The 16,792-nt window shown below is 37.5% G+C and overlaps 1 protein-coding gene across 1 annotated transcript in view; it reads right to left on the minus strand.

The window, feature by feature from the left end:
• Window positions 1-1,367: 1,367 nt before the first annotated feature.
• Window positions 1,368-16,792, minus strand: part of TSEN15 (tRNA splicing endonuclease subunit 15) — a 31,102-nt gene continuing 15,677 nt past the window's right edge. The window contains exons 4-5 of the mRNA XM_060088507.1: window positions 3,241-3,382; window positions 1,368-2,703 (exon numbers count right to left, since the gene is read on the minus strand). Of these exons, the coding sequence (XP_059944490.1) occupies window positions 2,683-2,703; window positions 3,241-3,382 (163 nt within the window). The 3' untranslated portion in view covers window positions 1,368-2,682. The remainder of the gene's footprint in view (window positions 2,704-3,240; window positions 3,383-16,792) is intronic.

Genomic DNA, 16,792 nt, shown 5'->3' on the forward strand with positions numbered 1-16,792 from the left:
AATGCAATTACAAAGTTACTTGATCACACAAAAGGAATCACTTTACCTATTTTTCACTAAAATGAGACTGACAGAGCCGGGTCGTCTCCATTTCCAAACTGTTCTGGACCATTACTCACACTAGCAGGTATCTGGCTGGCTTTGGACAGAACAACTTCGGTCAAGTACACAGGGAACATTCTGAAAAAGAGTAGACATCCCAGGACATACAGTGAGATTAAGACCTAGTTTTAAAGATTTCTGTAAGAAAGCTCCTTTCACAGTCAAGACACTTCTGGTCTTGTAGTTACATAGGGGCCCACTGGTCACCAGATCTGACACACAAATCTAATATTCATTAAGCCCTACATTTCTTTCTGAAAATGCAGACTGTTTTTCTAGCACTGTAATGAAAGCCCTCAAAAGGAATCAAATGGCAGAGACGCTAAGAACTGATCATAAACTGTTTTAGGATCCTTAGATCTGCAAATTGCTGACTAGGGTTACAGAAACCCATATTGTTCTGAATTGGTGCATCTTCAGGCCTTCTGGGGAAGCAGAGGGAGTCTGAAGGAGTTGCCAAGACCTTCCATCAAGAAGGAAAGTAGGGCCTCCCTGGTGGCGCAGTGGTTAAGAGTCCGCCTGCCGATGCAGGGGATACGGGTTCGTGCCCCAGTCTGGGAGGATCCCATATGCCGCGGAGCGGCTGGGCCCGTGAGCCATGGCCGCTGGGCCTGCGCATCCGGAGCCTGTGCTCCGCAACGGGAGAGGCCACAACAGTGAGAGGCCCGCATACCGCAAAAAGAAAAAAAAAAAAAAAAAGAAGGAAAGTAAAATTCAAAAAATATCAAAGGAAAGGAGTTAAGGAACTACTATAGATCAAGAATGATGCTTTATACAATTTTGTTATTTTCCTACTTTTGGTCATTTTCCCATTCTTGTAATTGTAGTTTTCCAGCGTAATTAGCTGTGGCTTGCTCCTAACCAACAGAATATGGCAAAGGTGACAGGATGTACATGACTACATTACACGATATTGGGAGGTCCATCTAAAGCTGACTCTCTCTCCCTCACTGGCTTTGAGGAAACAAGTTGTGCTGGCAAGGCTCATGTGGCAAAGAGGGTGGCCTCTCACCAATAGCCCACTAAGCTGAAGTCCTCAGTACAAGTGCCCACAGAGAACAGAAAGCTGCTATCAACCACATGAGTGAAAAAGCAGGTTTTTCCCCAGTGAAGCCTCAGATGACACTGCAGCCCTGGCCAACACCTTGACTGCAACCTTACAAAGGACCCAAATTTGAGATATTAAATGTGTGCTACTTTAAGTTGCTAAGTTTGTGGTAATATTAGTATGCGACAATAGGTAACTAATATAGATCTCAGGACACTTTTTTATTTTAAAACATTTTTATTATAAAAGTAATACAAATAGAGAAAAACTAAAATACTGAAGAAAGACAAAGTCATCCATTTCCTGCCCTGCCATCCTATTATAACCAGTTAGTAATTTATTTTGTCATCTTTTTATTATATACTTGGTGTGTTATTTATAGCCATAGTCATACACATTCATATACTTTTGTATCTTGCTTTTTGTTACTAAATATTTTCTCATGTTTCTCAGTAATTACTAATTTTTAATGGGTACATAACACACGATTCATTAGCTATATATGTTCATTGACTATCTCCCCAGACCAGTGGTTGGCAAACTATGGCCCTGTATTTGTAAATAAGCTTTATTGGAATACAGCCATATCCATTCATTTAGATACTGTCTATGGTTATTTTTGTCCTACAAACAGCAGAGCTGAGAAGTTGTGAGAAAGACTATATGACCTGAAAAGCCTAAAATATTTCCTTTCTGACCCTTTCCAGAAAAATTTTGCTGACCCTTGCCTTAAACTTTTAAGTCATTTATAATTTGTATTATTATATGGCCCAAAATGTCACTTGAAACATCTTTGTGCATATAATTGTTTATACTTTAGGCAACTTAATTGGGCGGTATTAACCAAAGTAGAAAAACTGGGTTTACTTAAGAAAGATGTTTTTAAGGTTAACACTGTCCCCTACTATCTCTCTTGTAATATTCTAGCTGTGATACAGTACAGGTGGTGGTAATAAGAAGGGAAGAAAAAGACCCAGTACTCTTGTAGGTAGCAATTCTCTGGTCCCTATTAATCTAGACATGTAATTTTACACTCTGGATGAGCATATTTCTAGTTTTGATTTAAAGTCAACCAAAGAGGGAAGTGACAGTAATTACAACATGAAAAAACCAATTGAAAGAATACTTTCTATTGGGGATGAAAAAGCAGACTAAAGTAAACTCTCCAGGTGTCAAGGTGTACCTGAAACGCCATTCCAGGCTAGCTGTAGTGACCAAAAGGCACTGAGAGGGTTGAGTAAGGGAAAGAGGTGGCAGTCTCAACAATGTCCCTTCTGAACACACCCTAGGCATAAACTTGTATACAACTATAATTAAACTGTCTCCAGATGAGAAAGTTCTAGAGCAACTACCCTATATTTTTGAATAAAATAAATTCTTCTATCTGGGAAAGTTTTATTCTTCAAAAAGAAAACTTATGGAATGGGACCAGCTAAGTCAACCCTGACTATCTCTGAGATAAAAGATGAATCAGGCTGACGGGTCTCAATCCAATCTTGTGTGAATAAAGCAAGCATCGGGAAGTATAGGTGTCATCTTCTAAGGGAAATATTCTGCAACATAAAAAAAAAAAAGATAAGGATGGACCTTTTCCCCAATAGATAACGTAATTTAAAAGCAAAACTAGGAAGATATGTAATGTGATTATCCCAATTATGCCAACAATGTATGTAAAGAAATCATATAAAACACATTTACTTATTAAATTGTTCCTGTCAAAATGTCAACCAATTTAACATTTCCTTAAAGAAGCGTTTAAGTGTTCTTAAAACTATTATAAGCCTTTACATTCCATCCCAGTTACTCATCAAATCATTAAGTGCATCATGACTTCATGAAGTACTCTGGGAAACTATGAAATTTTCTGTAGAGTAGGCAAGTCAAATTATTTTTGTGAAAACAGCTAGGAACATGTTGCTTTGAACAGAACATAGCCATTTCTGAGGTATGAAAAACCAAGTCATTTTTTTTCTTGAATGTTCATATTGCAAAAGAAGTGATGGTTCTGTGAATGGATTGATTCACACTTAAAATCATGTCATAACTTTCTTATTTTTTCAATGTTTACTGATAGTTGCCCCAAAACTGACCTGAGGATCTGGCAGCATAAATCCATCAGTAAGTTTGTAATAGACTATTGTGGAGTCAGACTCCACTATGGCCAAAGTAAAAGACATCGGCAAATCTGGATCACCTTGCAATTTTCGAGATGCCTTCAAGATGTCCCTTATCCTGAAAATAAAGTCACAACACATTTAGCATTCACAATCACTCAATTAATAATAAGATCAAATACTGTAAAATCTTGGAGAAGAGGTAGGCAATAACATTATTTCCATAATGCGGACTCAGGAAATGTATGAAGGCTCAAATATAAACATTTAAAGTTGTCTTCTTATACAGAAAATCTTGCAAATAAGAGCTATCTACTGACTTTCAGTCCTTCTCTTTTGTATTCACCCATCTTTCCTGATCATACCTGAGAGAATCAAAACTGCATTTAGGAACCAACAGAACGGGACACTAACAGTATTTAGTGCATCTAAATTAGCTAAAGATCCCGGTTACTCATTTATCCAATTTTCCAACTTGGTATCTTACAGTGGAACAATTTGGTATTCAGGTTTGTTTTTTTAAAAGTAGACTATAATAAACATTTCCCCATGTTTCTACTGGTGTTAATAATTACAACCTTTATATGGCTATATAATATTCTATTGCCTCATAATTTAACCAATCATTCCCCTATTGCTGTAAAGTTCTTTCAGGTTTTTTGTGAGGAGGAGGGTGCTAATAAAGATAAGCTGTAATAATCATCTTTCTGCAGGTAGTTGTTTCTTTTTAAATAATTCTGTTGGGCCTTTCCAGGTATCAGAATGATTAGATATGAATATAGATATTTTTGCGGCTCTCAATATGTATTCTGTTACTTAATAAAAGCTAAAAGAAAAATATATAGAGATAAAACTTTTTTGTAAAATTATATATCAAACATCAATGTTATAAAGGATTTCAGTTTGCTTGCTGTGGAAAATAATCTACTAAATCCAATACCTAGGTCTTCAAAACACTATTAGCTTTTGTTTACCACAAACTAAAAATTCTTATTACCTACTCAATAAAACCTGTATTCAATAATTCAGTAAAATATAATCTCCAGAGGAGCTTTCTTAAAAAGGCAAATAAAAAGTGATCAGTTGTTTTTTCATGAAGCTAACCAATTTTCCAGGAATTAGAAAAAGATTTACTAGCATATTAACATGCTACAACTGAATACATAAATAACTCAACACTATATTCTCTTTAACAAAAGTCTGATTTGTCCCCTTAAATTCTACTCCCAACCCTAAGTAAAAATTCTTGTGATTCTTCACCCATCCTACTAGCTACTGAATCTATAAAGTATCTAAAAAGAAAAGTCTCTGCTTTGAAATATTCTTCCTATAGTAATTATAATGCTTTTTAAAAAACCTGTGGTGAAGACAAGATTTTAAAAGTGATTTAAAACAGCAATAAACTTCTAGAAAAGCTGAAATTAAATTGTTCTTGCTAAACTATCATTCAGTCACTGCATATGTTACAGAGTGATAACTGGTTTCTTAAAACAGTCACAAAAAGCTGCTTACCTACTATCATTTAAATTTCACAGGTATGTAATCAGATAAGGAGAGAATGAGTTGCTAAGTTTGTTTCCTCATAGTCAAACCATTTCTAAAATGACCTTGAAAGAGGCAATTCAACAATATGGTAATACTGGATAAATAAAATGTTTACCTGACAAAATCTTAATTCCTTTTCAAGAGTCAGCAAAGCATCATCTTCTCTCTGAATTCTTCCCTGCCACCTTTCCCCAACCCTACAGAGGCACCTTGTGCAAACCTACATTACTGCAATCACTACCTTGTATTTATATTTACATCTAAGTGTCTGTTTTCCACTGGATTGTACCCATTTTGAGGGTCAAAGCTTTTTAAAAAAAATTGTTAATGCTCAATATGTAGTAGAATACTTGGGTAGAATGAATGCGGCTTTTTTTCTTATAATATTTATTTATTTACTTCATTTATTTTGTCTGTGCCGGGTCTTAGTTGCGGCATGTGGACTCTTAGTTGCGGCATGCATGTGAGATCTAGTTCCCCGACCAGGGATCAAACCCAGGGCTCCCTGCATTGGGAGGGCGAAGTCTTACCCACTGGACCACCAGGGAAGTCCCTGAATGAGGCTTTTTGAATGAAGGTTTCCATATAGCTATAACTAACTCTTCAGGCATATAAACTTTAAAATATTTCTGATAAACATTTTTCTAAAATTTATTATGCAATTCAATTACACTAAATAAGACAAGTTAAACTTGTCTTGACAGCTCAGGATCATCATTTTTGGTACTTATTATTGTAGATGACAGTGGTAGATGGTGTACCAAAGAACTCCTTAGAATATAATTTCTTTAAAGTATCTGGGGCTTCCCTGGTGGCGCAGTGGTTGAGAGTCCGCCTGCTGATGCAGGGGACATGGGTTCGTGCCCTGGCCCGGGAAGATCCCACATGCCACAGAGCGGCTGGGCCCGTGAGCCATGGCCGCTCAGCCTGCGCGTCCGGAGCCTGTGCTCCGCAACAGGAGAGGCCACAACAGTGAGAGGCTCGCATAAAGTATCTGATATTTGCTTGCTTTTTGTTCATCAAAACAAATTGTTTTATCATTTGTCTCTATACCAGGGCCTGGCAAACTATGGTCACCTGTTTTCTATGGCTCATGAGCTAATAATCTTTACTACATCTTTAAATGATACATTTTGAATGGTCATATAAGTACCTACATAATAGCCTCAATTTTGCCACTCTGTCCGCAAAGCCCAACATATTTACTACCTAGCCCTTTAAGAAAAGGTTTGCTGACCCCTATTCTATATTACGAAAAAGGTTAAGGGGGCTTCCCTGGTGGCACAGTGGTTAAGAATCCGCCTGCCAATGCAGGGGACATGGGTTCAAGCCCTGGTCTGGGAAGATCCCACATGCCGTGGAGCAACTAAGCCCGTGCACCACAACTACTGAGCCTGTGCTCTAGAGCCCTCGAGCCACAACTACTGAGCCCGCATGCCACAACTACTGAAGCCTTCATGCCTAGAGCCCGTGCTCCGCAACAAGAGAAGCCACCGCAATGAGAAGCCCACGCACCACAACTAAGAGTAGCTCCCGCTCGCCGCAACTAGAGAAAGCCCGCGCACAGCAATGAAGACCCAATGCAGCCAAAAATATAAATAAATAAATAAATAAATAAATAAATATTTTTAAAAAAGGTTAAGAATAAAAATGGTAAGATATGATCACCAAAGCAGTGTTCCTTTCTTTTTCAATATTATTTATTCCAAAGTCAGCACAGAAGGTTTCACTTTTAATGAGGATATAAAAGATCTCAAAAGACCACCATTCCTATGATAATAAAGAGAAAACACCTGATTTGCTTAACAATATGCCATTTTTCTTTAATGCCATAAAAGAGAGGTAAACACAAAGAAGTTTAAAGGAACTAAATTTCAATGAGCAATGAGCCCTTCCAGGGTAGACACCAAGACACAGCCACTTCCATCCCTGAGGGCAACTGCTAAGTCTGGCCACAGTGGCTGGAGGAGTAAGCCAGTCATACGCAAGCAACTTCACTGGGACCAGGAGAAAACAGCACTACTTGTAAAAACGTCACTTGAACTGGCATGGAGGAATGGAATCTTAAAAGCCAACAATCCCTCCAGTTCACCAACTCTCACTCATGGGACTTTTGCTGTGTTTAAGCAACAGCATGAGAAGCTGGGGAAGGGACTGGAAAATGGCAAGCAAGCCCTAATCACTAAGCCCTGCTGAAGAGAGAGGGCTGATCCCACTCTTAAGACATTTGAAACCAAGAAGAGAACTGAGATAACTAAAGCTGCAGTTCAGCCATGACTCCTCTTGACTTCTGATTTGATTGACTAAATTAGACACTAACTCTACCTGCCAGATAGCGGAAAGGATGAGCTCTTCGGAGGCGGGGAGTAGAATCAACATCCGTCTATCAACATCAGTTTTTTTTTCATACACAATGTCCAGCATCCAGTGAAAAACTCTAAGCTATGCGAAGAAGCAGGAAAATATATCTAATAATCAAGAGCAAAAAGTCAATACAAGATGACTGTCAGAAAACTAAAGCTGTTGAAAAACAGATTTTGGAATTAGTAAAGACTCTAAAATAACTATAATAAATGTTATAGCATTGAGGAAAAAGACAGACAAAATGAGTGACAAGATGAAAAATATAAGCAAAAAATGAAAATTCTAGAGGAAATGAACATTCTAGAATTTAAAAATGTATTTTCAAAGTATTGACTAGGCTTAATGGTAGATTAGACACAGCACAAGAAAGGATTTAGAGAACCTGAAAATAGGTCATAAGAAACTTAGCTGAAGTACAAAGAGAAATTTTTTTTCTTTAAATAAAACATCAGAGGCCTTTGATGCAATATCAGTTTAACATATGTGTAAATAGAATTACAGAGGAAAATAAGGAGAGAATGGTGTGTGTCTTAGTCCATTCAGGCTGCTATAACAAAATACCACAGACCAGGCAGCTTATAAACAACAGATATTTATTTCTCAGGGTTCTGGAGGCTGGAAAGTCCCAGATCAAGGCACCAGCATGGTCTCATTCTGGTGGAGGTCCTCTTCGTGGCTCATGGCCAGCACCTTCTTACCGTGTCCTCACATGGTAAAAGGGGCAAGGGATGTCTGTAAGGTCTCTCTCTCTCTTTTTTTTTAAGGCCCACCTGGATAATCCAGGCAAACCTCCCAATCACAAAATCCTTAACTTAATCTCATCTGCAAAATCTCTTTTGCCATAACATATTCACAGATTTCTGGGATTAGGCTGTGGGCACTGTCAACTACAAATTGGTACTTGCCATTAGCACTTGCCATCCACCTCTACAAGGATTAAATCATGTGCTACTGCAGCTGCTGACTTTCAGTGTGGAGAGCACAAATGAGGCACCCTGTGCTCTGGGAAAAACTAGCAGAACAGGTCTTCCGATAGTTAGATGTTTTCAGGAGCTGATTTTATGAGCCCAATTCTTGTATCTCCTCATATCTAGAAAAGCACTAAAATCCTTCGTGGTGACGTCTGCTCCTCGTGACTAGCAGAAACCTTCTGCAAAAAATATGTGCTTATTGCAGGTACTCCCCCTTCACCAAAATCACATATATACTGACCTTCCCCCCTACCTCTTTGGAGCAGTTTCTCAGAGCTATCTGAAATGTGAGGTCTTTTTTTAAGGCACTCATTCCATTTATGAGGGCTCCACCATCATGGCTTAAGCACCTCCAAAGGTCCCACCTCCTAATACTCAGGGCTTAGGATTTCAACATATGAAACATAGGGGATACGTTCAGACTATAGCAGTATAGAAGAAACAGCTGAGAATTTTCCAAAATTGTTGTCTCTGAATGTAAAGTGTCTCTTTTACAGACAGCATGTAGTTGGATCTTGTTTTTATATCCAGTCTTATAATTTCTGTCCTTTGATTGGAGTGTTTAATCCATTCACATTTAAAATTAATACTGATATTGTTGGATTTATATCTGCCATTTTGCTGTTTGTTTTCTATATATCACATGTCTTTTCTGTTCCTCTGTTCCTCCTTTACCACCTTCTTTTGTAATAAATTGATGTTTTCTAGTGTACCATTTTAATTTTAATTTGTGTTGACCCCTGAACAACACAGATTTGAACTATGCAGGCCCAATTATACGTGGATTTTTTTCAATAAATATGTACTATAGTACTACATGATCCCTGGTTGGTTAAATCTGTGGATGCAGAACTGCAGATTCAGAGGGTCAACTGTAAAGTTACTCTTGGATTTTCAACTGTGCAGAGGATTGGCACCTCTAACCCCTGCATTGTTCAAAGGTCAACTGTACTTTTTCGAGTTTCTTAGTGGTGGTTCTAGAGATCACTATAATATATTAGTATCTTAATTTATCACAATTTACCTCAGATTAATACTAATTCAATTCTAAAACAAATATAGAAACTCCAGTATAACTTGCATTCCTTTCTTCCTCCTTTGTGCTATTACTGTCATACATATTATGCCTATATATTATAAACTCAATACAGTGTTATATTATTGCTTTATACAATCTTATGTCTTTTTAAAAAGTTAAGAGGAAAAAGGATAAAAAATATATTAACCTATATATTTAATATTTCTGATACTATTCATTTCTTCAAGTTAGTCTCTGATATCATTTCCTTGCTTCAATATAGCCCCATCCTTTGTGTTAATATTGTCATAAGTATTACTTCTTAATATGCTATAAGTGTGATCAGTTGATTTTTGACAAAGCTACAAAGGCAATTCAATGGAGAAAGTCTTTTTAACAAATGGTGCTGTAATCTGAAGATCGTATACCTCAATGTCTACAAATAGGATTATTTTAAGAATCAATGAGGTGGCATACATGAAAAGGCTTTGCAAACTGTCAAGCAGTCACTGAATACAGTATTATTATATATAGTATCTATACCAGATTTGCATTCTTGCAAAGGTAGTGTAACCACTACCTTCCCCTTAAAAAATAATTTCCACCTATGCTGAATTGTATGACAATTAGCTAGATTACTGTTCATATCAGAGGTTTACTTTAGAAAGAGATAAAGCAACCATAAATACTAATCAGAAACCTTATTACACAGCACTGATGGAAAGTAACACTCTGAAGCCACTGGAATACACATAACTTAAAAATAAGTTTCTTTAAATATCCCTAACTGGCAGAGTATGACGAAGACTGGACACAGACAGAAAGGGAAATAAAACCTATTAAGACAACTTTTACGTATTTTCTTTTTCTCAAGATATGACATGGTTTAAATCAGAAATGTACATACATACGTGTGTGCGTGTGCATGGTTGTTTTCCTAATGTAAACTGTGTGGGAACTCTAGACCATATACTAAAAGTTAGGATAGAAATTTCCATCTCATTCATATTTGTTTCCAGAGTTCTTTGATATAAATAGCAAAACATTTTCAGACTTACTCAAAACACCCATGTGGGAAATGCTAACACTTGAAAATTAGCTCAGAGTTGTAAAGGGGGTATTGTCTTCGGAGTTGAGGGAAATCACTGTCAAAATGAAATGGAAGTTCCCCTCTCAGAGCTGTTTATCCTACTTGGTAGCGTGGGGGAAAATTACCAATGAATCTTCACAGTAATAACAATAAAATAATTTATCTGCCTCTGTTACCCAAAGCTCACTTGGGAAGTCTTACAAAGATTCTTGTTCAGGATCTTTTCTAGTCAATTTTTAACATATGTTTAAAGTAATGCCATCATCTTTGCCCATTTGAGATCTGTCCTGTTTGTTTCCTTTATGGGATACTAATAAACTAAAAATGTTTACTTTGCCTTTAAGTCAACAGATTGCACAATCTCAATATAACAACAACAGGTTCCAAAGTTCTATTTTAAAAATCACACATGGTTGTAAAGATGCTGAGGACACTGAAGCATCACTAAAATACTACAGTCTCACTTAACCTCTAACAAGCTTACAGTTTGAAATCTTAATTTAGAAACCACAGAACAAAGTTTCCTTATACGTATGCTTTTTAAAAGCTCAGTTCTTTGCAAAAATATTGTAGAGATGTTTCATCACACAAATCTAAAATAATAATTTAGATAATAAAACCCTTTATGGTTCATATGTGATAGTAATCCACATATGTAAAACATAACCAGGTATTAATAATAAAAATTTCAGATACTGAGTTCATTATACTTCAAGGGAAAAATCCCATCTAAAGAAAGAGATAAATCAGTAATAATCATAGTTGTTGATGAACAGTAACAGAATTTGATGTTTATAACAGGTTTTTCTTTCTCTTAATTGTTCAGAGAGGAGCTCAGCATACTGAAAACAGTGTCTCCCAAGTTTAACAAAGCTAACTTGAGAATGTGCCTGAGGCAAACACATAGGGAACCTTATTTGGCTACTGCCCTTTCTCCAAGCTATTCAAATGCTTTCCATAAACCTTAGCATTCATTTTTTTTGGTAACAATCCTACAATACAGACTAAGTAATCTCTGGAGATTTGCACAGAGGACAAGAAAGTTGAAGACAACATTGATTTTAACCTCAGTGTTGTCAAACTAGAATGCATCATGGGTTAAAATTATTATTAATTTCAATCCACAGAAAGCAATATCTCCTCCTGTCCCCTTCAATGTAGCCAAACTGATACACACTGTAGCTTCATCAATAAAAGACATTAACTCCCTGATCTGCCTCATTATGATATATTGAAACGACACGCAATAATGCAACTCTGAAACACAATGCGAAATTAAATTGGTGCCCACGGTGCCTTATTCATCCGCAGGCTCAGGCCTGAAGAAAGTTTCAAGAATAACAGACCACCTCCTTAGGAATCATGCCAATGCCTTCCTCGTAAAAAATCAAGGCAGCTAAAAGCCCAGGGGGGTTTACTGAACAATTAAGTGCCTGTGTGGCTATTCACCCCAGTGGGAAGCCATTCTAAAATAAACTGCAAGCTTTTTTTGAGAGTAAGAAAAAAGTGCTATGTCAGTTGAAAGAAGCTGCCAGAATTGGGGGTTTCACCAGAAGCAGATTTCCAACAGAGGTAGTATGAGGACACACATCCTGATATGCAGGGAAGCCGAATGACAAATCGTTTTACTAGTTATTAGACTTCAGGCCTCATATAAAATAACGATGATTTAATGAATTTGTAATAAAGAATATACTTTGGGAGAGAGGAATTTTTTTTTTTTTTTTTTTTTTTTTTTTTGCGGTATGCGGGCCTCTCACTGTTGTGGCCTCTCCCGTTGCGGAGCACAGGCTCCGGAAGCGCAAGCTCAGCGGCCATGGCTCACACGCCCAGCCGCTCCGCAGCATGTGGGATCTTCCCGGACCGGGGCACGAACCCGTGTCCCCTGCATCGGCAGGCGGACTCTCAACCACTGCGCCACGAGGGAAGCCCGAGAGGAATATTTTTGATTACAGGGAAATAATAATGGAGTATCCTTCAAAAAATATGTAGCATTTCAGAATTAGATTTCATAACTTTAAAAATGTTCTAAAGAAGGAACTCAGTTCTATTAACCCTTTACTGCACCACTAATACAAGTCCTTTTTCCAACGAATTTAACTAAAAGGTAAGGAGACTATTCATAGCACTGGCAGAGTGACTCTCCAGATCTGTGATTGCTCTCTCCTCAGATGCATACCAGCTAGAGTTACAGTGTACAGTGTGGGAAACAGTGATGAATTTTGCAGACATTCTAATTTTCTAGAAGCTCTTGGAAGGTTGCTTGTAGCAACTTATGTTCTTTAAGATATTATTTAGCAAGTCTCTGTTGCAGGAACTGAGTAGTCTCAGTGAGTTCACTCATACAACAAATACATATTTAACCCCAAATACCAGGTACCAGGCTAGGCACAGGGGAAATAGCAACGAATAGAACAAAGTTCCTGCTTCCGTGGAGGAAGTGGGGGAAGAAGAGAGTAAACAAACAAACAAACAAACAAACAACCAATATATAGTATATTGAGTAGTGACAAATGCTGTGTTATTAAAGAAGCCCACTTCTCAGGATGCGATAGGACAGAGGGTGAGATGATAGTAGCTTACACCAGAGTGACAGAGTATTGCAGAAGCAGTGAGAAATGGTCAGAGTTTGGATATACTTTTAAGGGAGAACTGACAGAATTTGTTAACAAATTAATTTGGAGGTCTGACAACTGGGTGGACTAAAACCAGTAAGAGACATAGCAAGGTTAATATATGAAAGTCAGTATTTTCCTACATACCAGCAATGAACAATTGGAATTTCAAATGAAAAACATAATACCATTTACATTAGCATCAAAAAAGTGAAGTACTTAGGTATAAACCTAGCAAAAATATGTACAGCATCTGTATAAGGAAAACCATAAAACGCTGATGCAAGAAATCATAGGAGATCTAAATAAATGGAGAAATAGTCCATATTCCTGGAGAGGAAGGCTCAATACTGTTAACATGACAATTCTTCCCATTGTGATCTATAAATTAAGCAAAATCCCAACCAAAACCCTAGAAAGTTATTTTGTAGATACTGACAAATTGATTCTAAAGTTTATATGAAAAGGCAAAAGACCTAGAATAGCCAACACAATACCGAAAAGAACAAAGTGAGAGGACTGACATTACCTGTCTTCAAGACTTACTATAAAGCTACACTAATTAAGACCATGTGGTATTGATGAAGGAATGGACAAATAGGTTAATGAATTAGAATAGAGGGCCCAGAACTGACCCACATAAATACAGACAATTGATCTTTGACAAAGGAGCAGAAGCAACTCAATGGAGAAACTGTCTTGTCAACAAATGGTGCTGGACAACTGACATTAACATGCAAAAAAATGACTCTAGACACACATCTTACATCTTTCACAAAAATTAAACTCAAAATGAAACATAGAACTAAATGTAAAACACAAAATCATAAAACTTTTAGAGGACAACATAGGAAAAAATTTAGATGACTTTCGGGTTTGAGGATGAGCCTTTAGATACAACACCAAAAGCATGATCTGTAAGAGAAATAATTAAGTTGCACTCTATTAAAATTAAAACCTTCTCTTCCCCAAAAGACTCTATTAAAAGAATGAAAAGAGAAGCCACAGACTGGGAGGAAATATTTGCCAAACACATATCTGATAAAGGACTTGTATCCAAAATACATAAAGAATTCTCAAAATTCAACAAAAAGAAAACAAACAGCCCAAATAAAAAATAGGCAAAGGGGCTTCCCTGGTGGCGCAGTGGTTGAGAGTCCGCCTGCCGATGCAGGGGACACGGGTTCATGCCCTGGTCCGGGAAGATCCCATGTGCCGCGGAGCGGCTGGGCCCGTGAGCCATGGCCAATGGGCCTGCGCGTCCGGAGCCTGTGCTCCGCAACGGGAGAGGCCACAACAGTGAGAGGCCCGCGTACCGAAAAAAAAAAAAAAAAAATAGGCAAAGGATCCAAACAGATACCTCATCAAAGAAGATACACAGATGGCACATAACCATATGAAAAAATTCTCAACATCATAGGTCAATAGGAAATTGAAAATTAAAAAAAAAAAGAGGGGCCTCCCTGGTGGCGCAAGTGGTTGAGAGTCCGCCTGCCGATGCAGGGGATACGGGTTCGTGCCCCGGTCTGGGAGGATCCCATATGCCGCGGAGCGGCTGGGCCCGTGAGCCATGGCCGCTGAGCCTGCGCGTCCGGAGCCTGCGCGTCCGGAGCCTGTGCTCCGCAACGGGGGAGGCCACAACAGTGAGAGGCCCGCATACCGCAAAAAAAAAAAAAAAAAAAAAAAAAAGAGACACTACTATGCATGAATTAGAATAGCTAAAATTCAAAAAACTAACAGTACCATGGTGGCGAGGATGTGTATTGCTAAGTGAAAGAAGACAATCTGAAAAGGCTACATACTATATGATTTCAAATATACCATTCTGGAAAACGCAAAACTACAGAGAAAGTTAAATGTTCAGTGGTTGCCAGCAGTTCAGGGTCGGGGCAAAGGGATGAATATATGGAGCACAGGGGATTTTTAGGGCGGGAAATCTATTCTGTGTGTAATGGTGCATACATGACATTATGCACTTGTTAAAATCAATAGAATTGTACAATAAAAAGGGTGAATCCTAACGTAAACTATGGACTTTACTTAACAATAATATATCAATATTGGTTCATTATTTGTAACAAATGTACCATACTAAGACAAGACAATAGTAACAACTAATAAACACTGTGCTGGACTGAAGCTTACATGAAAAACCTCTGTACTATCTGCTCAATTTTTCTGTAAATCTAAAATTGTTCTAAAAAATAAAGTATAGATAGATAGATAGAGAGAGATAACTATCTCCAAGGTTTTTGGCCTGAGCCTCAAAATGAATAGAGTTGCCATTTACTGAAAGTAGGAGCCGTTTAGGGGACAAATACAGAATTCTTTTTTTTTTTTTAACACGTACTATTCTTTTTCAAATTCTTTTCCCATTTAGCTTGTTATATAATATTGAGCAGAGTTCAATGGGAAAAGAATTTGAAAAAGAATAGATACATGTATATGTATAACTGAATCACTTTGCTGTACACCTGAAACTAACACAACACTGTTAATCAACTATACTCCAATATAAAACAAAATTTTTTAAAAATAAGAAAAATATTGAGCAGAGTTACCTGTGCTATACAGTAGGTCCTTGAGGGTTATCCATTTTAAATATAGCAGTGTGTACATGTCAATCCCAAACTCCCTAATTATTGCTCCCCCCCGACCCATCCCCCCCGGTAACCATCACTTCATCCTCTAAACTCAAAAGTTTTTGCACAGCAAAGGAAACCATAAACAAAACGAAAAGATAACCCACAGAATGGGAGAAAATATTTGCAAACGATGCGACCGACAAGGGATTAGTCTCCAAAATTTACAAACAGCTCATGTGGCTTATATCATAAAAACAAACAGCCCAATCAAAAAATGGGCAGAAGACCTAAATAGACATTTCTCCAAAGAAGACATACAGATGGCCGAGAGGCACATGAAAAGATGTTCAACATCACTAATTATTAGACAAATGCAAATCAAAACTACAATGAGATATCACCTCACACCAGTCAGAATGGCCATCAACAAAAAAATTTACAAACAATTAAGTGCTGGAGAAGGTATGGAGAGAAGGGAATCCTCCGACACTGTTGGTGGGAATGTAAATTGGTACAGCCACTGTGGAGAACAGTATGGAGATTTCTTTAAAAACTAAAAACAGAGCTACCATATGATCCTCCAATCCCATACTGGGCATATATCCAGAGAAAAAGATGGTCTGAAAGGATACATGCACTCCAATGTTCATTGCAGCACTGTTTACAATAGCCAGGACATGGAAGCAACCTAAATGTCCATGGACAGGTGAATAGATGAAGATGTGGTACATATATACAGTGGAATATTACTCAGCCATTAAAAATAATGAAATAATGCCATTTGCAGCAACATGGATGGACCTAGAGATTGTCATACTGAGTGAAGTAAGTCAGACAGAAAAGGACAAATACCATATGATATGGCTTACATGCAGAATCTAAAAAAAATGGTACAAATAAACTTATTTACAAAACAGAAAGAGTTCTTTTTGGACATGGCAATTTGAGATGCCATTTAGATCTCAGTGGAGATGTCAAGTAGACAGTTAAATATGAGTCTTAGATTCATAGAAGAGACAGAGGAAGAGACATAAATTTGGAAGTCATCAGTATATCGATGATATTTAAAACCATGGAACCAGATGAAGCTACCTAAGAAGACAAAAGCTCAGAGGCCTAAGCCCTAGAACATTTTAACATTTTGAGGCCAGGAACTTGAAAAGGTTCAACAAAGGAAGCTTGTGAAATAGCAAGAGATGGAGGGAGTTACTTAATCTCCTCAAATCCCTAAAACTTGGTTTTGCACTAACCACTGGTCATTTCCTATATCCTCGTAGATTTGTATATTTTAATTGATATCTTTAGAGAAAATGGAAACAAGCATTACAATTCCTAATACT

Source organism: Mesoplodon densirostris, chromosome 2 (assembly GCF_025265405.1).
Source record: "Mesoplodon densirostris isolate mMesDen1 chromosome 2, mMesDen1 primary haplotype, whole genome shotgun sequence".
In the NCBI taxonomy this organism is placed as follows: domain Eukaryota; kingdom Metazoa; phylum Chordata; class Mammalia; order Artiodactyla; family Ziphiidae; genus Mesoplodon; species Mesoplodon densirostris.